This window comes from Ranitomeya imitator, chromosome 6 (genome assembly GCF_032444005.1).
Source record: "Ranitomeya imitator isolate aRanImi1 chromosome 6, aRanImi1.pri, whole genome shotgun sequence".
Classification (NCBI taxonomy): Eukaryota; Metazoa; Chordata; class Amphibia; order Anura; family Dendrobatidae; genus Ranitomeya; species Ranitomeya imitator.
The window spans coordinates 431,017,779-431,045,544 of NC_091287.1; the positions used below are offsets into that span (position 1 = coordinate 431,017,779).

At 45.5% G+C, this 27,766-nt stretch overlaps 1 protein-coding gene across 1 annotated transcript in view; it reads left to right on the forward strand.

The window, feature by feature from the left end:
* RP1 (RP1 axonemal microtubule associated) overlaps window positions 1–27,766 on the forward strand; it is a 367,563-nt gene that overhangs the window by 158,319 nt on the left and 181,478 nt on the right. Inside the window, exon 13 of the mRNA XM_069732327.1 lies at window positions 25,757–25,860. Coding sequence (XP_069588428.1) covers window positions 25,757–25,860 — 104 coding nt within the window. The remainder of the gene's footprint in view (window positions 1–25,756; window positions 25,861–27,766) is intronic.

Genomic DNA, 27,766 nt, shown 5'->3' on the forward strand with positions numbered 1-27,766 from the left:
GATTCAAGACATGTGTCAAGTCCTTCAGTGTTTTGAGGAATGCACACGGCTGGTTAGTGCAGACAACGCCATAATAAGCATGAGCATCCCCCTAATGCGTCTGCTGATGCAAAGTTTGACGCACATAAAGGATCAGGCGTCTGCAGCTGAGGAAGAGGAAAGCCTTGATGACAGTCAGCCATTGTCTGGCCAGGGCAGTGTACAGGACGAGTTAGCGGGCAAAGAGGAGGAGGAGGACGAGGAGGATGATGGGGATGATTATATTTGTAATGAGGAAGCTTTTCCGAGGCCACTGGAAATTGGTGACGCGGCAAGGCCGGGTTCTGGTTTTTGGAGGGACACAAGTGACGTGGATTTGCCTGAAACTGCCCCTCAACCAAGCACAACCGGAGATTTGAGAACTGGAACTTTGGCCCACATGGCGGATTATGCCTTACGTATCCTCAAAAGGGACACACGCATAACTAAAATGATGAACGATGACGATTACTGGTTGGCCTGCCTCCTTGATCCTCGCTATAAAGGCAAATTGCAAAATATAATGCCACATGAGAACTTGGAACTAATATTAGCAACCAAACAATCAACTCTTGTTGACCGTTTGCTTCTGGCATTCCCTGCACACAGCGCCCGTGATCGTTCTCACACGAGCTGCAGGGGCCAGAAGACCAGAGGAGCTAGAGGGGCAGAAATCAGAAGTGGCGTTGGCCAGAGGGGTTTTGTGACCAGGTTGTGGAGTGATTTTGCTATGACCGCAGACAGGACAGGTACTGCAGCATCAATTCAAAGTGACAGGAGACAACATTTGTCCAGTATGGTTACAAACTATTTTTCATCCCTTATCGATGTTCTCCCTCAACCGTCATTCCCATTTGATTACTGGGCATCAAAATTAGACACCTGGCCAGAATTGGCAGAATATGCATTGCAGGAGCTTGCTTGCCCGGCAGCTAGTGTCCTATCAGAAAGAGTATTCAGTGCTGCAGGTTCAATACTAACAGAAAAAAGGACTCGTCTGGCTACCCAAAATGTAGATGATCTAACCTTCATTAAAATGAACCACAACTGGATTTCGAAATCTTTTGCCCCACCTTGCCCGGCTGACACCTAGCTTTCCTATGTAAAGGTCTTGCCTGTGGACTATTCTGAACGACTTTTCAAATCTCGTAATTTGCAGCACCTGATTGTCCAGCATCCGACATGTTAACACCTCCCTAAATGGCCAAAGTCCCCACACGGGGCCGTGGTATCGCCACTTGGCGCCAGCACCCGTGAGAGTACTGTTTGTCTGAAGAGGTGGGTGTGCCCACTTTTGGTCGACGGCACTGCCACTAGGTCCCTCATAGTACAATAAAGTGTCTGGCGGTGGTGGTGCGCACCCAACGTCAGACACACCGTTGTAATATGAGGGGCCCTGGGCCTGTACCGCCGGCCACAAGACAGTCCCCCCCCCAGGTCAAACAGTGCTCTACGACTTGCAAAATTTTCTCTCACAGCTCCACCAATGTTTAGTCTATGCGCTGACATCCTTCAATGCCTGGCACTGTCAATACCATTGTATTGACATTTTTCTTATGTTAGGCCTTCGAAGCCTGTCTGCGGTCCCTCCTTCCACTAGGCCTCCACTGACCTGTCTACTGCTGCCCGTGTTCCCCTGGAACCAATTTTAAATTGCCTACAGCCAGCCCAATTTATTATGTTAGGGCTTCGAAGCCTGTCTGCGGTCCCTCCTTCCACTAGGCCTCCACTGACCTGTCTACTGCTGCCCGTGTACCCCTTGAACCAACATCAGAAAATATAAAAATAAGTATTTTGCTTATAAAAAAGAAAATACTGGAGAGATATCAAATGCAGACATTTTAACATTAAAAACAAACACATACAACAAAAATCTGGTACAGTACTAAAAATGGCCACCAGCTACAATAACTTTCTCCTGCAAGTAGTTAACTGAAAGTTTTTTTTAATTTAAAACACAGATATGGCATCCACCGAGTGTTGTCCTGTCGCGTCTTCTTTATATTATTGCCAAGAAGATGCAAAACAATGAAAATAATAAAATCATTATTTACCAAAAAAATAGAGTAAGTCAAAACCACATTGCAAATAAACATTCATTACAAATAAAAAAGCAGGGCGCGTCCGAGGGTGAGTATATACCTAATAAGAATATAATCACCCTCGGACGCGCCCTGCTTCTTTCCGACAGCCTTCCTTCCTAAGAATCAGCCCTTCCGTGGTGTAGAGAGAGGGTTTGTTACACTCCAAGGTGTTCCCCAGGTTGCCTTTCCTGAGCTTCGATCTTCATGCTCTCGTTTAGTAGTTGTCGGAAAGTAGGCTGCATTAGGCCTACAAATTGGGTATGGGGTGGAGAGAGATGGTGTGTTACACTCCAAGGTGTTCTCCAGGTTGCCTTTCCTGAGCTTCGATCTTCATGCTCTTGTTTAGTAGTTGTTGGAAACTACGCTGCATTAGGCCTACAAATTGGGTATGGGGTGTAGAGAGATGGTGTGTTCCACTCCAAGGTGTTCCCCAGGTTTCCTCGCCAATGCTTCGATCGTCATGCTCTCGTTTAGTAGTTGATGGAAACTACGCTGCATTAGGCCTACAAATTGGGTATGGGGTGTAGAGAGATGGTGTGTTCCACTCCAAGGTGTTCTCCAGGTTGCCTTTCCTGAGCTTCGATCTTCCGGCTCTCGTTTAGTAGTTCTTGGAAACTACACTGCATTAGGCCTACAAATTGGGTATGGGGTGTAGAGAGATGGTGTGTTCCACTCCAAGGTGTTCTCCAGGTTGCCTTTCCTGAGCTTCGATCTTCCGGCTCTCGTTTAGTAGTTGTTGGAAACTACGCTGCATTAGGCCTACAAATTGGGTATGGGGTGTAGAGAGATGGTGTGTTCCACTCCAAGGTGTTCTCCAGGTTGCCTTTCCTGAGCTTCGATCTTCCGGCTCTCGTTTAGTAGTTGTTGGAAACTACACTGCATTAGGCCTAAAAATTGGGTATGGGGTGTAGAGAGATGGTGTGTTCCACTCCAAGGTGTTCTCCAGGTTGCCTTTCCTGAGCTTCGATCTTCCGGCTCTCGTTTAGTAGTTGTTGGAAACTACGCTGCATTAGGCCTACAAATTGGGTATGGGGTGTAGAGAGATGGTGTGTTCCACTCCAAGGTGTTCCCCAGGTTTCCTCGCCAATGCTTCGATCTTCATGCTCTCGTTTAGTAGTTGTTGGAAACTACGCTGCATTAGGCCTACAAATTGGGTATGGGGTGTAGAGAGATGGTGTGTTCCACTCCAAGGTGTTCTCCAGGTTGCCTTTCCTGAGCTTCGATCTTCCGGCTCTCGTTTAGTAGTTCTTGGAAACTACACTGCATTAGGCCTACAAATTGGGTATGGGGTGTAGAGAGATGGTGTGTTCCACTCCAAGGTGTTCTCCAGGTTGCCTTTCCTGAGATTCGATCTTCCGGCTCTCGTTTAGTAGTTCTTGGAAACTACACTGCATTAGGCCTACAAATTGGGTATGGGGTGTAGAGAGATGGTGTGTTCCACTCCAAGGTGTTCTCCAGGTTGCCTTTCCTGAACTTCTATCTTCAGGCTCTCATTAAATTGTGGTTAAACGGAACAACTGCATTTGGCGTACTAGTTGGTTTGGGGCCTACTATCGGTGTCTGCCACTCCTTGCTGTTCTCCTGGTTTCCTGTCCTGAAATTCCGTTTTCAGGCGCTCGTTAAGTAGTTGTTAATGTTAGACTGCATTTGGCCTACTAGTTGGGTTGGGGCCTACTATTGGTGTCTGCCACTTCTTGCTGTTCTCCTCCACTGAACAAAGCTGTGCCGCCTGTTTACTACGGTTGCCAATTTTGAACTGCATTTCGACTACTTACTGATTTGGGCCTACTCTCTGTGTCAGCCTCTAATTCCAGTTGTCCTCCACTGCAATGCCCCCTGGTTATTCCTGTTTTACCAATTTTGAACTGCATTTAGCCAACTTTATTCTTTGGGCCTATATCTGTGTTTCCTCCTCATCCTGCCCATTGCCCAGCCAGTGATAGATGAGTCTGCTGGTACATTGACCGATAACGCAACATTCCCCGTGCACGCTACACAACAACATTGTGACCCTGCTGAAAGTCAGGTTGCTCTTCCCGCATACCATACCACCTTACACGGGGACAAAGAGGAAGGTGCAGATGAAAGTGCAGGTTCCTTCATCAGGTGGGGGGAGGAATACTAGTTGGCGACGTCACTGGCACAGGGCCTCTCATAGTACGCAAAAGTGTTGCTGCCGGTGGGAGGCGCCCCCGCCGTGCAAACACACCGCTGTACTTTGAGGGGCCCTGTGCCAGTGCCAATGCCAACGAGTGGGCCCCCCCTGCTTGCTCAGGTTCACAGCACTTGCAAAGTTGAAATACTTACCTCTCCCTGCTCCACTGCCGTGACGTGGTCCAGATTTCCTGGGCCCACTAATTACTTGAACCAGCCCTACCCACCACAACTTTAGCCAAATGACCCCCAATTTCAAATGCCTTACAATTATTATAAGGTAAATTACGCTTGACAAGCTTCATTAAGAAGAATGGATGGTTTTGACATTAAAATGGGCACTCTAGGTGTTTTCATGGCCCCCACTCACTGCCGACTATGCTGCCCCATTGACTTGCATTGGGTTTCGTGTTTCGGTCGATCCCGACTTTACGTCATAATCGGCCGATTTCACTCGACCCGACTTTTGAGATAGTCGGGTTTTGCGAAACCCGGCTCGACTCTAAAAAGGTCAAGGTCGCTCAACTCTAGCTCTGACCTCAGCTGTTTATCATGGACGTCCAGAGTTTGGCTTCCAGCCTGAATAATCTTGCTGCTAAGGTTCAAAATATACAAGATTTTGTTGTACATACGCCTATGTCTGAACCTAGAATTCCTGTCCCAGAGTTTTTTTCTGGAGATAGATCTAGTTTTCTGAATTTTAGGAACAATTGCAAGTTGTTTCTTTCCTTGAAATCTCGTTCCTCTGGAGACCCTGCTCAGCAGGTCAAGATTGTTATATCTTTCCTGCGGGGTGACCCTCAGAATTGGGCATTTGCATTGGCACCAGGGGATCCTGCGTTGCTCAATGTGGATGCGTTTTTTCTGGCATTGGGTTTGCTCTATGAGGAACCTAACCTAGAGATTCAGGCTGAAAAAGCTTTATTGGCTCTCTCTCAGGGGCAAGATGAAGCAGAAATATATTGTCAGAAATTTCGGAAATGGTCGGTGCTTACTCAGTGGAATGAGTGCTCTCTGGCTGCAAAATTCAGAGATGGCCTTTCTGAGGCCATTAAAGATGTTATGGTGGGGTTCCCGGCGCCTACAGGTCTGAATGAGTCCATGACTATGGCTATTCAGATTGATCGGCGTTTACGGGAGCGCAAACCTGTGCACCATTTGGCGGTGTCTTCTGAACAGGCACCTGAGATAATGCAATGTGATAGAATTCAGTCCAGAAGTGAACGGCAAAATTATAGGCGGAAAAATGGATTGTGTTTTTATTGTGGTGATTCAGCTCATGTTATATCAGCATGCTCTAAACGCACAAAAAAGGTTGATAAGTCTGTTGCCATTGGTACTTTACAGTCTAAGTTCATTCTGTCTGTGACGCTGATTTGTTCATTATCATCCATTTCCGTCGATGCCTATGTGGATTCATGCGCTGCCCTGAGTCTTATGGATTGGTCATTTGCCAATCGCTGTGGGTTTAGTCTGGAACCTCTGGAAGTTCCTATTCCTTTGAAAGGAATTGACTCTACACCTTTGGCTATGAATAAACCTCAGTACTGGACACAAGTGACCATGCGTATGACTCCCGTTCATCAGGAGGTGATTCGCTTCCTGGTACTGTATAATTTACATGATGTCTTAGTGCTTGGTCTGCCATGGTTACAAACTCATAACCCAGTCCTGGACTGGAAAACAATGTCTGTGTTAAGCTGGGGATGTCAGGGGGTTCATGATGATGCATCTCTGATTTCTATCGCTTCATCTACTCCTTCTGAGGTTCCGGTATTTTTGTCTGATTATCGGGAAGTTTTTGAGGAGCCTAAGCTCAGTTCGCTTCCTCCTCACAGGGATTGCGATTGTGCTATAGATTTGATTCCTGGCAGTAAATTCCCTAAAGGTCGTTTGTTCAATCTGTCAGTTCCAGAGCATACTGCTATGCGGAATTACGTTAAGGAGTCCTTGGAAAAGGGACATATCCGTCCATCTTCGTCCCCTTTGGGAGCAGGTTTTTTTTTTGTGGCCAAAAAAGATGGTTCCTTGAGGCCTTGCATAGATTATCGTCTTTTGAATAAGATTACAGTAAAAAATCTCAGTATCCTTTGCCATTGTTGACTGATTTGTTCGCTCGCATTAAGGGGGCTAAATGGTTCACTAAGATTGATCTTCGGGGTGCGTATAATCTTGTGCGGATAAGGCAGGTTGATGAGTGGAAAACCGCATTTAATACGCCTGAGGGCCATTTCGAGTATTTGGTGATGCCTTTTGGACTTTCTAATGCTCCTTCCAGTCTTTTATGCACGATATTTTCCGTGAATATCTGGATAAATTTATTATCGTGTATTTGGATGATGTTTTGGTTTTTTCTGATGACTGGGAGTCTCATGTTCAGCAGGTCAGGAAGGTGTTTCAGGTCCTGCGGGCCAATTCTTTGTTTGTAAAGGGTTCTAAATGTCTCTTTGGAGTCCAGAAGATTTCTTTTTTGGGGTATATTTTTCCCCTTCTACTATTGAGATGGATCCCGTCAAGGTTCAGGCTATTTGTGACTGGACGCAGCCTACATCTCTTAAGAGTCTACAGAAGTTCTTGGGCTTTGCTAATTTTTATCGTCGCTTCATAACTAATTTTTCTAGTGTTGTTAAGCCTTTGACGGATTTGACTAAAAAGGGTGCTGATGTTACTGATTGGTCTCCTGCGGCTGTGGAGGCCTTTCAGGAACTTAAGCGCCGGTTTTCTTCTGCTCCTGTGTTGCGTCAGCCAGATACGTCGCTTCCTTTTCAGGTTGAGGTTGATGCTTCCGAGATCGGAGCGGGGGCGGTTTTGTCACAGAGAAGCTCCGATGGCTCAGTGATGAAGCCATGTGCGTTCTTTTCTAGAAAATTTTCGCCCGCTGAACGGAATTATGATGTTGGTAATCGGGAGCTTTTGGCCATGAAGTGGGCATTTGAGGAGTGGCGTCATTGGCTTGAGGGTGCTAGACATCGTGTGGTGGTCTTGACTGATCACAAAAATCTGATGTACCTTGAGTCTGCTAAGCGTCTGAATCCTAGACAGGCTCGTTGGTCACTGTTTTTCTCCCGTTTCAATTTTGTGGTTTCATATCTGCCAGGTTCAAAGAATGTGAAGGCGGATGCTCTTTCTAGGAGTTTTGTGCCTGACTCCCCTGGAAATTCTGAGCCCACTGGTATCCTTAGGGATGGGGTGATTTTGTCGGCTGTCTCCCCAGACTTGCGACGTGCTTTGCAGGAGTTTCAGGCGGATAAACCTGATCGTTGTCCGCCGGAAAGACTGTTTGTTCCGGATAATTGGACCAGTAGAGTCATCTCCGAGGTCCATTCTTCTGTGTTGGCAGGTCATCCTGGAATATTTGGTACTAGAGACTTGGTGGCCAGGTCTTTTTGGTGGCCTTCCTTGTCGAGGGATGTGCGTTCTTTCGTGCAGTCTTGTGGAGTTTGCGCTCGGGCTAAGCCTTGCTGTTCTCGGGCCAGTGGATTGTTGTTACCTTTGCCTATCCCGAAGAGGCCTTGGATGCACATTTCCATGGACTTTATTTCGGATCTCCCTGTCTCTCAAAAAATGTCCGTCATATGGGTTGTGTGTGACCACTTTTCTAAGATGGTTCATCTGGTACCCTTGCCTAAGTTACCTTCCTACTCTGAGTTGGTCCCTCTGTTTTTTCAAAACGTGGTCCGTTTGCATGGCATTCCGGAGAACATCGTTTCTGACAGGGGATCCCAGTTTGTGTCTAGATTTTGGCGGACGTTCTGTGCTAAGATGGGTATTGATTTGTCCTTTTCGTCTGCATTCCATCCCCAGACGAATGGCCAGACGGAACGAACTAATCAGACTTTAGAAACTTATTTAAGGTGTTTTGTTTCTGCTGATCAAGATGACTGGGTTTCCTTTTTGCCGCTTGCCGAGTTTGCCCTTAATAATCGGGCTAGTTCTGCTACCTTGGTTTCTCCTTTCTTTTGTAATTCGGGGTTTCATCCTCGTTTTTCCTCTGGTCAGGTGGAGCCTTCTGATTGTCCTGGAGTGGACATGGTGGTGGATAGGTTGCATCGGATTTGGAGTCATGTGGTGGACAATTTGAAGTTGTCCCAGGAGAGGGCTCAGCAGTTTGCTAATCGCCGTCGCCGCGTAGGTCCTCGACTTCTTGTTGGGGACTTGGTGTGGTTGTCTTCTCGTTTTGTTCCTATGAAGGTCTCTTCTCCTAAGTTCAAGCCTCGGTTCATCGGTCCCTATAGGATCTTGGAAATTCTTAACCCTGTGTCGTTTCGTTTGGATCTCCCGGCATCATTTGCTATTCATAATGTGTTCCATCGGTCGTTGTTGCGGAAGTATGAGGTACCTGTCGTTCCTTCGCTTGAGCCTCCTGCTCCGGTGCTGGTGGAGGGTGAATTGGAGTATGTTGTGGAGAAGATCTTGGATTCTCGTGTTTCCAGACGGAAACTCCAGTATTTGGTCAAGTGGAAGGGTTATGGTCAGGAGGATAATTCTTGGGTGATTGCCTCTGATGTTCATGCTGCCGATTTGGTCCGTGCTTTTCATAGGGCTCATCCTGGTCGCCCTGGTGGTTCTCGTGAGGGTTCGGTGACCCCTCCTCAAGGGGGGGGTACTGTTGTGAGTTCTATTTTTGGGCTCCCTCTGGTGGTTACTGATGGTACTGGGTGACTTGTGTTCTCTGCGGTCTCTGGTGTCCACCTGTTCCATCAGGTTATGGGAGTTTCCTATTTAACCTGGCTTTTTTGTCATTTCCTCGCCGGCTATCAATGTAATCAGCGTGTCTTTTACCTCTGCTCCCTGCGTCTGTTATCTTCAGGACAAGCTAAGTTTTGATTTTCCTGTTCCACGTTTTGCTTAATTTTTGTCTTAGTCCAGCTTGCAGAGATGTGATTCCTTGCTGCTGGTTGCTCTAGTGGGCTGAAATTACTCCTCATGTTCCATGAGTTGGCACATGAGTTCAAGTAATTTCAGGATGGTTTTTTGAAGGGTTTTTCGCTGACCGCGCAGTTCACTTTTGTATCCTCTGCTATCTAGCTTTAGCGGGCCTCATTTTTGCTGATTCTATTTTCATAACTACGTATGTGCTTTCCTCTCATTTCACCGTTATTACATGTGGGGGGCTGCTATTTCTGTGGGGTGTTTCTTCTTATACGGGAAGTTAATCCTTCGGCTGGCGCGAGACGTCTAGGAATCATCATAGGCACGTTCCCCGGCTACTGCTAGTTGTGTGTTTAGGTTCAGGATCGCGGTCAGCTCAGGTTCCATTACCCTAGAGCTTGTTTTGCTTTTGTGCTTGTCCTTTTGTGATCCCCTGCCATTGGGATCATGACACCTCCCTGCCTGCCTCCCTGCCTCCTTGAAGATGTCGTACACACCCTACTTCAGCGATGCCTGGTCTCAGCGCTGGCAGCTCGTCCTGTGTGAGCAGTCACGTGGTACCGCTCATTAAGGTGATGAATATGGATGCATATTCATGACCTTAATGAGTGGTACCACGTGACCGCTCACGCAGGAAGAAGGTGCTGCACTGGGACAGAGATGGAGGGATGTTCGGTGCGCGGTGTGGGAAAGGTGAGTATGACAGCCGGGGACGACAGGGGGGAGGATGAAGGAGGATGGGGAGTTGAGCCATGCAAGATGGGAGTGGGGAGCCGAGCCATGCACACAGGAGGGGAGATGAGCCATGCATACAGGATGGGAGGTGGGTGAGATGAGCCATGCATATGGGAGGGGGGTGAGATGAGCCATGCATACAGGATGGGAAGGGGGTGAGATGAGCCATGCATACAGGATGGGAGGGGGGTGTGAGATGAGCCATGCATACAGGATGGGAGGGAGGTGAGATGAACCATGCATACAGGATGGGAGGGGGGTGAGATGAGCCATGCATATGGGAGGGGGGTGAGATGAGCCATGCATACAGGATGGGAGGGGGGTGAGATGAGCCATACATACAGGATGGGAGGGGGGGTGCGATGAGCCATACATACAGGATGGGAGGGGGGATGAACCATGCATATAGGATGGGAGGGGGGAGATGAGCCATGCATACAGGATGGGAGGGGGGAGATGAGCCATGCATACAAGATGGGAGGGGGCATTATACAGTATGGAGCATCATGTGTGGCCATTATTGTTGTGAATTCTGCTCTTGGGCTCCCTCCGGTGGTTGTTGATGGTAATGCAGTTATTCCTGAGCAGCAGTCTTGGACAGGTGTTTCTGCTAATTGCAATTCGGACTGGGCTATTTAGCTTTGCAGGACTCATTAGTCCTTGCTAGTAGTCAATGTCCCTTTGGAAGTGTTGGTCCCCTGCCTGGCCTCTCCTGCTTGCTGCCATTTCAGCAAAGATAAGTGTTTGCTTCTTTTTCTTACACACACTGATGTGTGTTTATTTTCTGTGCTGATCTTGTTTCTATTTTGTTCCTGCTAGACTGTGCCTGATGTTTTTCTCAGTCTAGTTGGATTCGCTGGAGTCGCAGATATACTCTCCACATCTTTAGTTAGGTGGTGGAGTTTTTGTATTTTTCTGCTGTGGATATTTTGTAGTGTTTTATGCTGACTGCATAGTATCCTGTACTATCCTTTCCTATCTAAGTAGAAGTGGCCTCCTTTGCTTATCCCTGTTTTCTGTCTGCGTGTGTCTTTTCCTCTCCTACTCACAGTCATTATTTTTGGGGGGCTACCTATCCTTTGGGGGTCTACTCTGAGGCAAGAGAGTTTTCCTTTTTCCATCTTTAGGGATATTTAGTTCTCCGGCTGTGTCGAGGTGTCTAGGTCTGGTTAGGCACACCCCACGGCTACTTCTAGTTGGGGTGATAGGATCAGGGTTTGCGGTCAGTAAAGTTACCACTGCTCCAGCGAAGGTCTTTTCATGCTGCTCCAAGGCCACCTGATCATAACAGTACTACTGGCCAACAATGAGTTAATTGCATCTCAGAAGAAGGGAGGAAAGATCTTGAGCCATTTTGTTTTCTCCATTCTGTTTTGTCTTCTCCTCCCTCTTTGTCTCTGGGTGGCTGAAGAGCCTTGTGCTAGCATGAATGTTCAGGAATTAGATTCTCGTATAGACCAGCTGGCTGCTAGAGTACAGGATATTTCTGATTACATTGTTCAGACTCCTGCTTTAGAACCAAAGATACCTACTCCTGATTTGTTTTTTGGTGACAGGTCCAAATTTTTGAGTTTTAAAAACAACTGTAAACTGTTTTTTGCATTGAAACCTCGATCCTCCGGTGATTCCATTCAACAAGTTAAAATCATCATTTCCCTGCTGCGTGGTGATCCACAGGATTGGGCATTTTCCCTGGAATCTGGGGATCCTGCTTTGCTTAATGTAGGCTCCTTCTTTCAGGCATTAGGATTACTGTATGATAAACCTAATTCGGTGGATCAAGCTGAGAAGACCTTGTTGGCCCTGTCTCAGGGTCAAGAGGCGGCATAATTGTATTGTCAGAAATTCAGAAAATGGTCTGTATTGACTAAATGGAATAATGATGCTTTGGCGGCAATTTTCAGAAAGGGTCTTTCTGAATCCATTAAAGATGTTATGGTGGGGTTTCCCACACCCTCCAATCTGAGTGATTCTATGTCTCTGGCCATTCAGATTGATCGGCGCTTGCGGGAGCGCAGAACTTTGCGCGCTATGGCGTTATCCTCAGAGCAAATTCCTGAACCTATGCAGTGTGATAGGATTCTGTCTAAAACAGAACGACAAGGTTTCAGACGTCTCAATAGGTTGTGTTATAATTGTGGCGACGCTTCCCATGTCATTTCTGTCTGCCCTAAGCGGACCAAGAGGATCGCCAGTTAATTTACCATCAGTACTGTACAACCTAAATTTCTGTTATCTGTTTCCTTGATCTGTTCATTGTCATCATTTTCTGTCATGGCGTTTGTGGATTCAGGCGCTGCCTTGAACTTAATGGACTTTGACTTTGCCAGGCGTTGTGGTTTTCCCTTGAAGCCTTTGCAGAACCCTATTCCTTTAAGGGGCATTGATGCTACACCCTTGGCTAAAAATAAGCCCCAGTTTTGGACACAGGTGGCCATGCGCATGGCGGCAGCCCATCAGGAATATTGTTGATTTCTGGTGTTGCATAATTTGCATGATGCTATCGTGCTGGGTTTTCCATGGTTGCAGGTACATAATCCTGTTTTGGATTGGACGTCCATGTCGGTGACTAGTTGAGGTTGGCAGGGGGTTCATAATGATGTTCCTCTGATGTCTATCGGCCCTTCTCCCTCTTCTGCAATTCCGGAGATTTTGTCTGATTTTCAAGATGTATTCGATGAGCCCAAGTCCAGTTTCCTTCCACCACACAGGGACAGCAATTGTGCTATTGACTTGATTCCAGGCTGTAAGTTTCCTAAGGGCCGACTTTTCAACCTGTCTACACCTGAACATACTGCCATGCGGAGCTATATTAAGGAGTCTTTGGAGAAAGGGCATATTCGGCCATCTTCTTCACCGTTGGGAGCGGGGTTCTTTTTTGTTGCTAAAAAAGATGGTTCCTTAAGACCCTGTATTGATTATCGCCTCTTGAATAAGATCATGGTCAAGTTTCAATATCCTTTACCTTTGCTTTCTGATTTGTTTGCTATGATTAAGGGAGCTAGTTGGTTTACTAAGATTGACCTTCGGGGGGCTTATAATCTTGTTCGTATTAAGCAGGGTGATGAATGGAAAACTGCGTTTAACACGCCCGAGGGCCATTTTGAATACCTTGTGATGCCATTCGGACTCTCTAATGCTCCATCTCTTTTTCAGTCCTTCATGCATGATATATTCCGGGATTATCTTGATAAATTCCTGATTGTATATTTGGATGATATTTTGATTTTTTCCAATGATTGGGAGTCTCATGTGCAGCAGGTCAGGATGGTATTTCAGATCCTTCGTGACAATGCCTTGTTTGTGAAAGGGTCTAAGTGTCTTTTTGGGGTGCAGAAGGTTTCCTTTTTGGGCTTTATTTTTTCTCCCTCGTCTATAGAGATGGATCCGGTTAAGGTTCAGGCCATTCATGATTGGATTCAGCCCACATCCGTGAAGAGCCTTCAGAAATTTTTGGGTTTTGCTAATTTTTATCGCCATTTCATTGCTAATTTTTCCAGCGTGGTTAAACCCTTGACTGATTTGCCGAAGAAGGGCGCTGATGTGGCGAATTGGTCTCCTGTGGCTGTCTCTGCCTTTCAGGAGCTTAAACGTCATTTTACTTCTGCTCCTGTGTTGCGTCAACCGGATGTTTCTCTTCCGTTTCAGGTTGAGGTTGACGCTTCTGAGATTGGGGCAGGGGCTGTTTTGTCTCAGAGGGATCCTGTTGGTTCCTTAATGAAACCGTGTGCCTTCTTTTCCCGTAAGTTTTCGCCTGCTGAACGCAATTATGATGTCGGCAATCGGGAGTTGTTGGCTATGAAGTGGGCGTTTGAGGAGTAGCTAAGCACCGTATTGTGGTCTTGACCGATCATAAGAATCTGATTTACCTCGAGTCTGCCAAATGGTTGAATCCTAGACAGGCTCGATGGTCCTTGTTTTTTTCTCGTTTTGATTTCGTGGTCTCGTACCTTCCGGGTTCTAAGAATATTAAGGCTGATGCCCTCTCTAGGAGTTTTTTGCCTGATTCTCCTGAGGTCTTGGAACCAGTCGGTATTTTGAAGGAAGGGGTGGCCCTTTCTGCCGTTTCTCCTGATTTACGACAGGTTCTTCAGAAATTTCAAGTAGAGGAGCTGCGGAGACACCATCACGTGTTTCTCAACGCAGGCAGTGAATAGCCAGGCCTTTCACCGGGAAGGAACAACCAAGGGAAGGGCAGCATCCAATAAAGGAAAACATCCAATAAAGGAAAACCACCTATGCCAAGCATGGTATCCATCCACAGACAGCTGTTTCGGGGTTTTTGCCCCTCATCAGTGTGGAGTAGGAAACTGGCTATCAGGAGCAGTGCCTAGTAGAAAGTCTATAAAGGCACGGATGATTGAGGGAGCTAAGCACCGTATTGTGGTCTTGACCGATCATAAGAATCTGATTTACCTCGAGTCTGCCAAATGGTTGAATCCTAGACAGGCTCGATGGTCCTTGTTTTTTTCTCGTTTTGATTTCGTGGTCTCGTACCTTCCGGGTTCTAAGAATATTAAGGCTGATGCCCTCTCTAGGAGTTTTTTGCCTGATTCTCCTGAGGTCTTGGAACCAGTCAGTATTTTGAAGGAAGGGGTGGCCCTTTCTGCCGTTTCTCCTGATTTACGACGGGTTCTTCAGAAATTTCAAGTAGAGGAGCTGCGGAGACACCATCACGTGTTTCTCAACGCAGGCAGTGAATAGCCAGGCCTTTCACCGGGAAGGAACAACCAAGGGTTCTTCAGAAATTTCAGGCTGACAAACCTGATCGTTGTCCTGTGGGTAAGCTGTTTGTTCCTGACAGGTGGACTAGTAGAGTGATTTCTGAGGTTCACTGTTCTGTGTTGGCTGGTTATCCTGGCATTTTTGGTACCAGAGACTTGGTTGGTAGGTCATTTTGGTGGCCTTCTTTATCGCGTGACGTGCGGTCTTTTGTGCAGTCCTGTGGGACTTGTTGCTCCCGTGCTAGTGGGTTGCTTTTGCCATTGCCGGTCCCTGAGAGGCCCTGGACGCATATTTCTATGGATTTTATTTCCGATCTTCCTGTTTCCCAGAGGATGTCGGTTATCTGGGTTGTTTGTGACCAATTCTCTAAGATGGTTCATTTGGTGCCTTTGCCTAAATTGCCTTCTTCTTCTGATTTGGTTCCGTTGTTTTTTCAGCATGTGGTCCGTTTGCATGGTATTCCTGAGAATATTGTGTCCAACAGAGGTTCCCAGTTTGTTTCTAGGTTTTGGCGGGCCTTTTGTGCTAGGCTGGGCATTGATTTGTCTTTTTCTTCTGCATTTCATCCTCAGACAAATGGCCAGACCGAGCGTACTAATCAGACTTAGGAGACTTATTTGAGATGCTTTGTGTCTGCTGATCAGGATGATTGGGTGGCCTTTTTGCCATTGGCCGAGTTTGCCCTTAATAATCGGGCTAGTTCGGCTACTTTGGTTTCGCCTTTTTTTTGTAATTTTGGTTTTAATCCTCGTTTCTCTTCTGGGCAGGTTGAGTCTTCTGACTTTCCTGGTGTGGATTCTGTGGTTGACAGGTTGCAGCAGATTTGAAAAACAGAAAAAGTTGCAGCAGATTTGGGCTCATGTGGTGGACAATTTGGTGTTGTCTCAGGAGGAAGCTTAACTGTTGTGATAGGCAATTCAGTATCACAATGGACATAGCGGTCAGAGCACATACAGTGATCAGACAATAACCCAAAATAATAGAACGAGCTCTGAGACGTGGGAACTCTGCAGACCGCAATCCCCAATCCTCTCCAAACAACACCAGAGGCAGCCGTGGATTGCGCCCAACTCTGCCTATGCAACTCGGCAAGCCTGAGAAACTAACTAGCCCGAAGATAGAAAATAAGCCTACCTTGCCTCAGAGAAATACCCCACAGGAAAAGGCAGCCCCCCACACATAATGACCATGAGTTAAGATGAAAAGACAAACGTAGGGATGAAATAGATTCAGCAAAGTGAGGCCCGACTTTCTTAACAGAGCGAGGATAGGAAAGATAACTTTGCGGTCTACACAAAACCCTAAAGAAAACCACACAAAGGGGGCAAAAAGACCCTCCGTACCGAACTAACGGCACGGTGGTACACCCTTTGCGTCCCAGAGCTTCCAGCAAAACAAATAGACAAGCTGGACAGAAAAAATAGCAAACAAATAGCAAAGAAGAACTTAGCTATGCAGAGCAGCAGGCCACAGGAATGATCCAGGGAAAAACAAGTCCAACACTGGAACATTGACAGGAAGCATGGATCAAAGCATTAGGTGGAGTTAAGTAGAGAAGCACCTAACGACCTCACCAGATCACCTGAGGGAGGAAACTCAGAAGCCGCAGTACCACTTTCCTCCACAAACGGAAGCTCCCAGAGAGAATCAGCCGAAGTACCACTTGTGACCACAGGAGGGAGCTCTGCCACAGAATTCACAACAGTACCCCCCCCTTGAGGAGGGGTCACCGAACCCTCACCAGAGCCCCCAGGCCGACCAGGATGAGCCACATGAAAGGCACGAACAAGATCGGGAGCATGGACATCAGAGGCAAAAACCCAGGAATTATCTTCCTGAGCATAACCCTTCCATTTAACCAGATACTGGAGTTTCCGTCTTGAAACACGAGAATCCAAAATCTTCTCCACAATATACTCCAATTCCCCCTCCACCAAAACCGGGGCAGGAGGGTCAACGGATGGAACCATAGGTGCCACGTATCTCCGCAACAATGACCTATGGAATACGTTATGTATGGAAAAAGAATCTGGGAGGGTCAGACGAAAAGACACAGGATTAAGAACCTCAGAAATCCTATACGGACCAATGAAACGAGGTTTAAACTTAGGAGAGGAAACCTTCATAGGAATATGACGAGAAGATAACCAAACCAGATCCCCAACACGAAGTCGGGGACCCACACGGCGTCTGCGATTAGCGAAACGTTGAGCCTTCTCCTGGGACAAGGTCAAATTGTCCACTACATGAGTCCAAATCTAATGCAACCTGTCCACCACAGTATCCACACTAGGACAGTCCGAAGACTCAACCTGTCCTGAAGAGAAACGAGGATGGAACCCAGAATTGCAGAAAAATGGCGAAACCAAGGTAGCCGAGCTGGCCCGATTATTAAAGGCGAACTCAGCCAAAGGCAAAAAGGACACCCAGTCATCCTGATCGGCAGAAACAAAGCATCTCAGATAGGTTTCCAAGGTCTGATTGGTTCGTTCGGTCTGGCCATTAGTCTGAGGATGGAAAGCCGAGGAAAGTCAATGCCCATCCTTCCACAAAAAGCTCGCCAAAACCTCGAAACAAACTGGGAACCTCTGTCAGAAACGATATTCTCTGGAATGCCATGCAAACGAACCACATGCTGGAAGAACAATGGCACCAAATCAGAGGAGGAAGGCAATTTAGACAAGGGTACCAGATGGACCATCTTAGAAAAGCGATCACAGACCACCCAAATGACTGACATCTTTTGAGAAACGGGAAGATCTGAAATAAAATCCATAGAGATATGTGTCCAAGGCCTCTTCGGGACCAGCAAGGGCAAAAGCAACCCACTGGCACGAGAACAGCAGGGCTTAGCCCGAGCACAAATCTCACAGGACTGCACAAAAGTACGCACATCCCGTGACAGAGATGGCCACCAAAAGGATCTAGCCACTAACTCTCTGGTACCAAAGATTCCAGGATGACCAGCCAACACCGAACAATGAACCTCAGAGATAACTTTATTCGTCCACCTATCCGGGACAAACAGTTTCTCCGCTGGACAACGATCAGGTTAATTAGCCTGAAATTTTTGCAGCACCCGCCGCAAATCAGGGGAGATGGCAGACACAATTACTCCTTCCTTGAGGATACCCGCCGGCTCAGATAAACCCGGAGAGTCGGGCACAAAACTCCTAGACAGAGCATCCGCCTTCACATTTTTAGAGCCCGGAAGGTACGAAATCACAAAGTCAAAACGGGCAAAAAACAGCGACCAACGAGCCTGTCTAGGATTCAACGCTTAGCAGACTCGAGATAAGTCAAGTTGTTATGATCAGTCAATACCACCACGCGATGCTTAGCTCCTTCAAGCCAATGACGCCACTCCTCGAATGCCCACTTCATGGCCAGCAACTCTCAATTGCCCACATCATAATTTTGCTCAGCAGGCGAAAACTTCCTGGAAAAAAAAGCGCATGGTTTCATCACAGAGCAATCAGAACCTCTCTGCGACAAAACAGCCCCTGCTCCAATCTCAGAAGCATCAACCTCGACCTGGAACGGAAGAGAAACATCTGGTTGACACAACACAGGGGCAGAAGAAAAACGACGCTTCAACTCTTGAAAAGCTTCCACAGCAGCAGAAGACCAATTGACCAAATCAGCACCCTTCTTGGTCAAATCGGTCAATGGTTTGGCAATACTAGAAAAATTGCAGATGAAGCGACGATAAAAATTAGCAAAGCCCAGGAACTTTTGCAGACTTTTCAGAGATGTCGGCTGAGTCCAATCATAAATGGCTTGTACCTTAACAGGATCCATCTCGATAGTAGAAGGGGAAAAGATGAACCCCAAAAATGAAACCTTCTGCACACCAAAGAGACACTTTGATCCCTTCACAAACAAAGAATTAGCACGCAGGACCTGAAAAACCGTTCTGACCTGCTTCACATGAGACTCCCAATCATCCGAGAAGATCAAAATATCATCCAAGTACACAATCAGGAATTTATCCAGGTACTCTCGGAAGATGTCATGCATAAAGGACTGAAACACTGATGGAGCATTGGCAAGTCCGAATGGCATCACTAGATACTCAAAATGACCCTCGGGCATATTAAATGCAGTTTTCCATTCATCGCCTCGCCTGATTCGCACCAGATTATACGCACCACGAAGATCTATCTTGGTGAACCAACTAGCCCCCTTAATCCGAGCAAACAAACCAGATAACAATGGCAAGGGGTACTGAAATTTAACAGTGATATTATTAAGAGGGCGGTAATCTATACAAGGTCTCAGCGAACCATCCTTCTTGGCTACAAAAAAGAACCCTGCTCCTAATGGCGACGATGACGGGCGAATATGCCCCTTCTCCAGGGATTCCTTCACATAACTGCGCATAGCGGTGTGCTCAGGCACGGATAAATTAAACAGTCGACCTTTTGGGAATTTACTACCAGGAATCAAATTGATAGCACAATCACAATCCCTATGCGGAGGTAGGGCATCGGACTTGGGCTCATCAAATACATCCCGGTAATCAGACAAGAACTCTGGAACCTCAGAAGGGGTGGATGACGAAATTGACAGAAATGGAACATCACCATGTACCCCCTGACAACCCCAGCTGGACACCGACATGGATTTCCAATCCAATACTGGATTATGGGCTTGTAGCCATGGCAACCCCAACACGACCACATCATGCAGATTATGCAACACCAGAAAGCGAATAACCTCCTGATGTGCAGGAGCCATGCACATGGTCAGCTGGGTCCAGTATTGAGGCTTATTCTTGGCCAAAGGCGTAGCATCAATTCCTCTCAATGGAATAGGACACTGCAAGGGCTCCAAGAAAAACCCACAACGCTTAGCATATTCCAAGTCCATCAAATTCAGGGCAGCGCCTGAATCCACAAACGCCATGACAGAATACGATGACAAAGAGCAGATCAAGGTAACGGACAGAAGAAATTTTGACTGTACTGTACCAATGGTGGCAGACCTAGCGAACCGCTTAGTGCGCTTAGGACAATCAGAGATAGCATGAGTGGAATCACCACAGTAGAAACACAGCCCATTCAGACGTCTGTGTTCTTGCCGTTCAACTCTGGTCATAGTCCTATCGCACTGCATAGGCTCAGGTTTAATCTCAGGTAATACCGCCAAATGGTGCACAGATTTACGCTCACGCAAGCGTCGACCGATCTGAATGGCCAAAGACATAGACTCATTCAAACCAGCAGGCATAGGAAATCCCACCATGACATCCTTAAGGGCTTCAGAGAGACCCTTTCTGAATATAGCTGCCAGCGCAGATTCATTCCATTGAGTGAGCACGGACCACTTTCTAAATTTCTGGCAATATACCTCTATCTCATCCTGAGCCTGACAAAGAGCCAGCAAATTTTTTTCTGCCTGATCCACTGAATTAGGCTCATCGTACAGCAATCCAAGCGCCAGGAAAAACGCATCGATATTACTTAATGCAGGATCTCCTGACGCAAGAGAAAATGCCCAGTCCTGAGGGTCGCCACGCAAAAAAGAAATGACGATCCTAACCTGTTGAACTGGGTCACCAGAGGAGCGAGGTTTCAAAGCCAGAAATAGTTTACAATTATTTTTGAAACTCAGAAATTTAGTTCTATCTCCAAAAAACAAATCTGGAATAGGAATTCTCGGTTCTAACAAAGAATTCTGAACCACAAAATCTTGAATATTTTGAACTCTTGCCGTGAGCTGATCCACACATGAAGACAGACCTTTAATGTCTATTGCTACACCTGTGTCCTGAACCACCCAAATGTCTAGGGGAAAAAAAAGGCAAAACACAGTGCAAAGAAAAAAAAATGGTCTCAGAACTTCTTTTTTCCCTCTATTGAGAATCATTAGCACTTTTGGCTTCCTGTACTGTTGTGATAGGCAATTCAGTATCACAATGGACATAGCGGTCAGAGCACATACAGTGATCTGACAATAACCCAAAATAATAGAACGAGCTCTGAGACGTGGGAACTCTGCAGACCGCAATCCCCAATCCTCTCCAAACAACACCAGAGGCAGCCGTGGATTGCGCCCAACTCTGCCTATGCAACTCGGCAAGCCTGAGAAACTAACTAGCCCGAAGATAGAAAATAAGCCTACCTTGCCTCAGAGAAATACCCCAAAGGAAAAGGCAGCCCCCCACACATAATGACCGTGAGTTAAGATGAAAAGACAAACGTAGGGATGAAATAGATTCAGCAAAGTGAGGCCCGACTTTCTTAACAGAGCGAGGATAGGAAAGATAACTTTGCGGTCTACACAAAACCCTAAAAAAAACCACGCAAAGGGGGCAAAAAGACCCTCCGTACCGAACTAATGGCATGGAGGTACACCCTTTGCGTCCCAGAGCTTCCAGCAAAACAAATAGACAAGCTGGACAGAAAAAATAGCAAACAAATAGCAAAGAAGAACTTAGCTATGCAGAGCAGCAGGCCACAGGAATGATCCAGGGAAAAACAAGTCCAACACTGGAACATTGACAGGAAGCATGGATCAAAGCATTAGGTGGAGTTAAGTAGAGAAGCACCTAACGACCTCACCAGATCACCTGAGGGAGGAAACTCAGAAGCCGCAGTACCACTTTCCTCCACAAACGGAAGCTCCCAGAGAGAATCAGCCGAAGTACCACTTGTGACCACAGGAGGGAGCTCTGCCACAGAATTCACAACACTTAACGTTTTGCTAACCATCGTCGGTGTGTTGGTTCCCGGCTTCGGGTTGGGGATCTGGTTTGGTTATCTTCCCGTCATGTTCCTATGAAGGTTTCTTCTCCTAAGTTTAATCCTCGGTTTATTGGTCCTTATAGGATTTCTGAGATTATTAATCCGTTGTCTTTTCGTCTGGTGCTTCCGGCCTCTTTTGCTATCCATAATGTCTTCCATAGATCTTTGTTGCGGAAATATGTGGAACCCGTTGTTCCCTCTGTTGATCCTCCGACCACTGTGTTGGTCGATGGGGAGTTGGAATATATGGTTGAGAAGATTTTGGATTCTCGTTTTTTGAGGCGGAAGCTTCAGTACCTTGTCAAATGGAAGGGTTATGGCCAGGAGGATAATTCTTGGGTTTCGGCCTCTGATGTCCATGCCGCTGATTTGGTTCGTGTCTTTCATCTTGCTCGTCCTGACCGGCCTGGGGGCTTTGGTGAGGGTTCGGTGACCCCTCCTCAAGGGGGGGGTACTGTTGTGAATTCTGCTCTTGGGTTCCCTCCGGTGGTTGTTGATGGTAATGCAATTATTCCTGAGCAGCAGTCTTGGACAGGTGTTTCTGCTAATTGCAATTCGGACTGGGGTATTTAGCTTTGCAGGACTCATTAGTCCTTACCAGTAGTCAATGTTCCTTTGGAAGTGTTGGTCCCCTGCCTGGCCTCTCCTGCTTGCTGCCATTTCAGCAAAGATAAGTGTTTGCTTCTTTTTCTTAGACACACTGCTGTGTGTTTATTTTCTGTGCTGATCTTGTTTCTATTTTGTTCCTGCTAGACTGTGCCTGATGTTTTTCTCAGTCTAGTTGGATTCGCTGGAGTCGCAGATATACTCTCCACATCTTTGGTTAGGTGGTGGAGTTTTTGTATTTTTCTGCTGTGGATATTTTGTAGTCTTTTATGCTGACCGCATAGTATCCTGTACTATCCTTTCCTATCTAGGTAGAAGTGGCCTCCTTTGCTTATCCCTGTTTTCTGTCTGCGTGTGTCTTTTCCTCTCCTACTCACAGTCATTATTTGTGGGGGGCTACCTATCCTTTGGGGGTCTACTCTGAGGCAAGAGAGTTTTCCTTTTTCCATCTTTAGGGATATTTAGTTCTCCGGCTGTGTCGAGGTGTCTAGGTCTGGTTAGGCACACCCCACGGCTACTTCTAGTTGCTGTGATAGGATCAGGGTTTGCGGTCAGTAAAGTTACCACTGCTCCAGTGAAGGTCTTTTCATGCTGCTCCAAGGCCACCTGATCATAACACATTATACAGTATGAGGCATCATGTGTGGCCATTATACAGTATTGAGCATCATGTGTGGCCATTATACAGTATAGAGCACTGTGTGGCCTTTATACAGTATGAAGCATCATGTGTGGCCGTTATACAGTATTGAGCACTGTGTGGTCATTATACAGTATGGAACACTGTGTGGTCATTATACAGTATGGTGCATCATGTGTGGCCGTTATACAGTATTGAGCACTGTGTGGTCATTATACAGTATGGAACACTGTGTGGTCATAATACAGTATGGTGCACTGTGTGGCCATTATACAGTATGGAGCATCATGTGTGGCCATTATACAGTATTGACCACTGTGTGGTCATTATACAGTATGGAACATTGTGTGGTCATTATACAGTATAGAGCACTGTGTGGCCATTATACAGTATGGAGCATCATGTGTGGCCATTATACAGTATAAAGCACTGTGTGGCCATTATACAGTATTGAGCATCATGTGGGGCCATTATACAGTACGGAGCACTGTGTGGCCATTATACAGTATAGAGCACTGTGTGGCCATTATACTGTACACAGCATCATGTGAAGCCATTATACAGTATGGAGCATCATGTGGGGTCGTTATACAGTATGGAGCACTGTGTGGCCATTTTTTTTGTTTATAATTATTGTTTATGTAACAGTGTGATCAGCAGTACTAAATGGGTGTGGTTGGGGCATGGATATGGGTGTGACTAGTTGTGAAATGGGTGTGGTCAGTGGCATGGCCTAAAATTTGCTGCGGCGTGCCGCAAACTTTGTCCCTCTTTCCCTTCTTCAAAAGTTGAGTGGTATGATACCGCATTTGCCAGATCACGGCAAGTGCTGCAAATGTCCGCAAATCCCATAGGGAATGAATGAGGCCGAACGCAGTGTTGTCGTAAGTGATCCGTTACGCGGCAGATGCGGAAAAACTGCCGGATCTGCTGCAAAAGGCTACTTTCACATCAGCGATTTTTGACAAAGTCACTGCCGATAGTGTCATACTCACCAAACGGGAAGCATCACTAAAAGTGCCTAGGGCAGCAGAAACTCTAAATACGGCCCTGGATCAACATGTTAGGGCATGTTAGGTTAGGATATGGGTTGCAATAGATGGACTTAAAATCTTCCTTCAACCTTAAAAACTATGTAACTGTGTTACTATTATTATTATTATTATTATTATTTATATAGCACCATTGATTCCATGATGAGAAGGGGTTACATACAAGTTACAGATATCACATACAGTAAACAAACTAACAATGACGGACTGATACAGAGGGGCGAGGACCCTGCCCTTGCGGGCTTACATTCTACAGGATTATGGGGAAGGAGACAGTAGGTTGGGGGTTGCAGGAGATCCGGTGTTGGTGAGGCGGTAGCTTCGATAGTGATGAGGCGGCAGCAGTGTCAGTGCAGGCTGTAGGCTTTCCTGAAGAGATGAGTTTTCAGGTTCCATCTGAAGGATCCGACTGTGGTTGATAGTCGGAAGTGTTGGGGCAGAAAGTTCCAGAGGATGGGGGATATTCGGGAGAAGTCTGGGAGGTGATTGGATGAGGAGCGAATAAGTGTGGAGGAGAGAAGGAGGTCTTGGGAAGACCGGAGATTGCGTGAGGGAAGATATCGGGAGATTAGTTCAGAGATATATGGAGGAGACAGGTTATGGATGGCTCTGTAGGTCAGTATTAGTAATTTGAACTGGATACGCTGAGGGAATGGGAGCCAGTGAAGAGATTTGCAGAGGGGGGAAGCGGAGGAGTAGCGAGGAGAGAGATGGATTAGTCGGGCAGCAGAGTTAAGGATGGACTGGAGAGGTGCAAGGGTGTTAGCAGGGAGGCCACAGAAAAGGATGTTGCAGTCTATAACTATAAGTCTATAACTTTTGGAACAAAAATATGTTGTGAACTGTACCATGCCAAGTGTTTTTTTTATTTTTTACCCACCAAATTCTACACAAAGGACGTTAGACTATATGGATGACTTATTGAATCCATAAAACATTTTGGAACTTTTTTTGAGTTTTACATAGTGCTGTTAAACTGTATGGATGAAAAACTGAATCGATTAAAAAAATTTAGAAGTTTTTTGATTGTTATATACCATCATAACATAACAACAACTGTGTAGAAATGCACAGATGAATAATTGAATCCATTAAAAAAATTGATGTTTATAGACCCCATCATGTAAAAAGAACCCCATTAAACAGTATGGTTAAATAATTGAATCCATAAAAAATGTTTGAAGTTTTTTTTTTATTTTTTAGATATCACCGTAATGAAACACAAATCAAGTATTACTGTATGGATGACAAATTCAATCCAGAAAAAATTTGTAACTTTTATATTTTGAAAGTGTAGTTGATGTACTTTTTACACTCAGAAAGGCTTTGCACAAAGTGTAAAGCCAGAAAAAAATGACAAGGAGGGTAATACAGTAATACTATTCAGGTGTTCCCTTCTTATTATCCTTCCTCAGGAGACTGGGGGGACAGCCTCAATCTGCTTCCTGGAGCTCGATTCACAGTGCTTTGGCTTTAAGTGATCCGGCTTCAGGTAGTGCTGGATCCCCCAACATGTAAAAATGGGCCTATTTCATGAGTTTTATTTTTTTAAATTCGGTGGAAGCATGGTTGACAAGCAATGTCTGACTTTTATATGTTCATTATCATAGATTTTTTATGTATTATTACTTTTGTCAGATTCAAGTTATTTCTGTGACCATTGTGGGTTTTTCTGTCATTAAACGAGGGGTACCAACAATTTTGACCACGTATGTAGCTTATGCATTTCCTGTCTCTGGATTAATACAGGATATGATAGTCTGTCCTGATTGACTTTGCTATACCATGTGTTAGCTGCAAGAGGGAGGCCCACATGGCCGTATCTTTTCTCATGGTAGACTTCTCTAGCTGCTGGAGTCTTCTTGTGTAAAATGGTGGGCTTTTTTTCTGGTGATTCAAGCAAATCGAATTGCAAATTATTGGAGTCCAGTGACATTCAATTCACATTAAATTGATTTGCTAATTTCTACTCTTCAGCTGTCATCAGACTATAGCTTCCAGCATGCTAGCACAACCTTTAGATGTCTATTGCTTTATGCATAATTATGAAGTTGCATTACAGAATGCAGATATATACATTTATAATCCAGCATTAACTTTTCTTTAAAACATATACCTTAGGTTTCTTTGATGTTCTGATGAAGAGAGGAAAGGTGCGGGTTTTCAGGAGTCATCACATCCGGCATCTTGCTTTGTCAATTGACAAGGGTATAGTTACTGCAATGGTATGAAAGATATATTTTCATCTGTTCCTTCTTTACATGTATTTTGAAGTCTCTAAGAATATTTTACAGTATATTATAAATCTTCTGCAGTCTCCATAGGAAAAATGTATATTCTACAGCAGAATAATATTCATTAGAATTCATAATAAATCTGATAATATGTCATGTAAACCATGTCTAAAGCTGTACTGCTGTGATGTCTATGTACGTTTGTATAGATTAGTTATTATGACTTCTATATGTGACAGTATCAAGGCCAGCTCTGCTTTATATGAATTAAGTACAAACTTTATTTGGAGGATGCATGAAACTGTCCACGCAGTCTTAGCTATTCCTGATCAAAGATAGACTGTCTAAGCCAGGCAATGTAAATTTCATCAGATGTGATAAAAGCAAAACAGTGCTGCATGGAACAATATGCTGTCAAGATGAACACCAAGACAGAACTTTGACAAGACGTGGATGCCATTTGTATCTGTTGTACAATGGGTCCTGACGAGTGGTGTGGCTTCCAGCACTTGCACATTATTTTAAGTGAGGAAAACAAGTATTCAATACACTGATAAATTTGCAAGTTTTTCCACCTACCTACAAAGAACGGAGAGGTCTGTAATTTTTATCGTAGGTACACTTACACAGTGAGGATCTTAAAACAAATCCAAAAAATCACATTGTATGATTTTTACATAATTAATTTGCATTTTATTGCATGAATTAAGCATTTGATACAGTAGAAAAACAGAACTTAAGATTTGGTACAGAAAGCTTTGTTTGCAATTACAGATGTCAAACGTTTCCTGTAGTTCTTGACCGAGTTTGCACACACTGCAGCGAGGATTTTGTCCCACTCCTCCATACAAATCTCCATATCTTTCAGGTTTTTCTGGCTGTTGCTAAACAACATTGAGTTTCAGCTTCCTCCAAAGATTTTATATTGTGTTCAGGTCTGGAGATTGGATAGGCCATTCCAGGACCTTGAAATGCTTCTTATGGAGCCACTCCTTAGTTGCCCTCGATGTGTGTTTTGGATTATTGTCATGCTGGAAGACCCAGCCAAAACCCATCTTCAATGCGCAAAGGAGAATGTTAGCCAAAATCTCAAGATACATAACCCCATGCATCCTCCCTTCAATATGGTCCATTTGTCCTGTTCCCCTTTGCAGAAAAGAACTTCCAAAGTATGATGTTTCCCCCACCATGCTTCACTGTTGGAACTGTTCTATTTTGATTTTATCTGACCCCAAGAGCTTCTTCCATGCCTACTCTGGATCATCCAGATGGTCATTGGTGAACCTTAAGAGGGGTTGGACCTGTTTGGACATGAGCAGGGGGATCTTGCATGCTCTGCAGGATTTTAATCCATGACGGCGTAATGTGCTACAAATGGTAATGTTTGAGATTGTCATCCCAGCTCTCTTCAGGTCATTGACCAGATCTTCCTGTGTAGTTCTGGGCTGATTCCTGGCATTTCTCAGAATCATCCTTACCCCACAAGGCAAGATCTTGCATGGAGCCAGACTGAGGAAGATTGACAGTAATCTTGTGTTTGTTCCACTTTCTAATAATTGTGCCAACAGTTGCTTCTTTCTCACCAAGCTGCTTGCATATTGTCCTGTAGCCTATCCCAGCCTTGTGCACGTCTACAATTTTGTCCCTGGTGTCCTTGGACAGCTCTTTATTCTTGGCCATGGTTGAAGGGTTTGAGTGTGATTGATTGAGTGTGTAGACATTTGTCTTTTATACAGGTAACGAGTTCAAAAAGGTGGAATTAATACAGGTAGGGAGTGCAGAGCCAGATTTCTTGCTGGTTGGTTGGTGATCAAATACTTATTTCATGCAATAAAATGCAATTTAGTTATTTAAAAATCATACAATGCGATTTTATGGATTTTTTAAGATTCTGCAT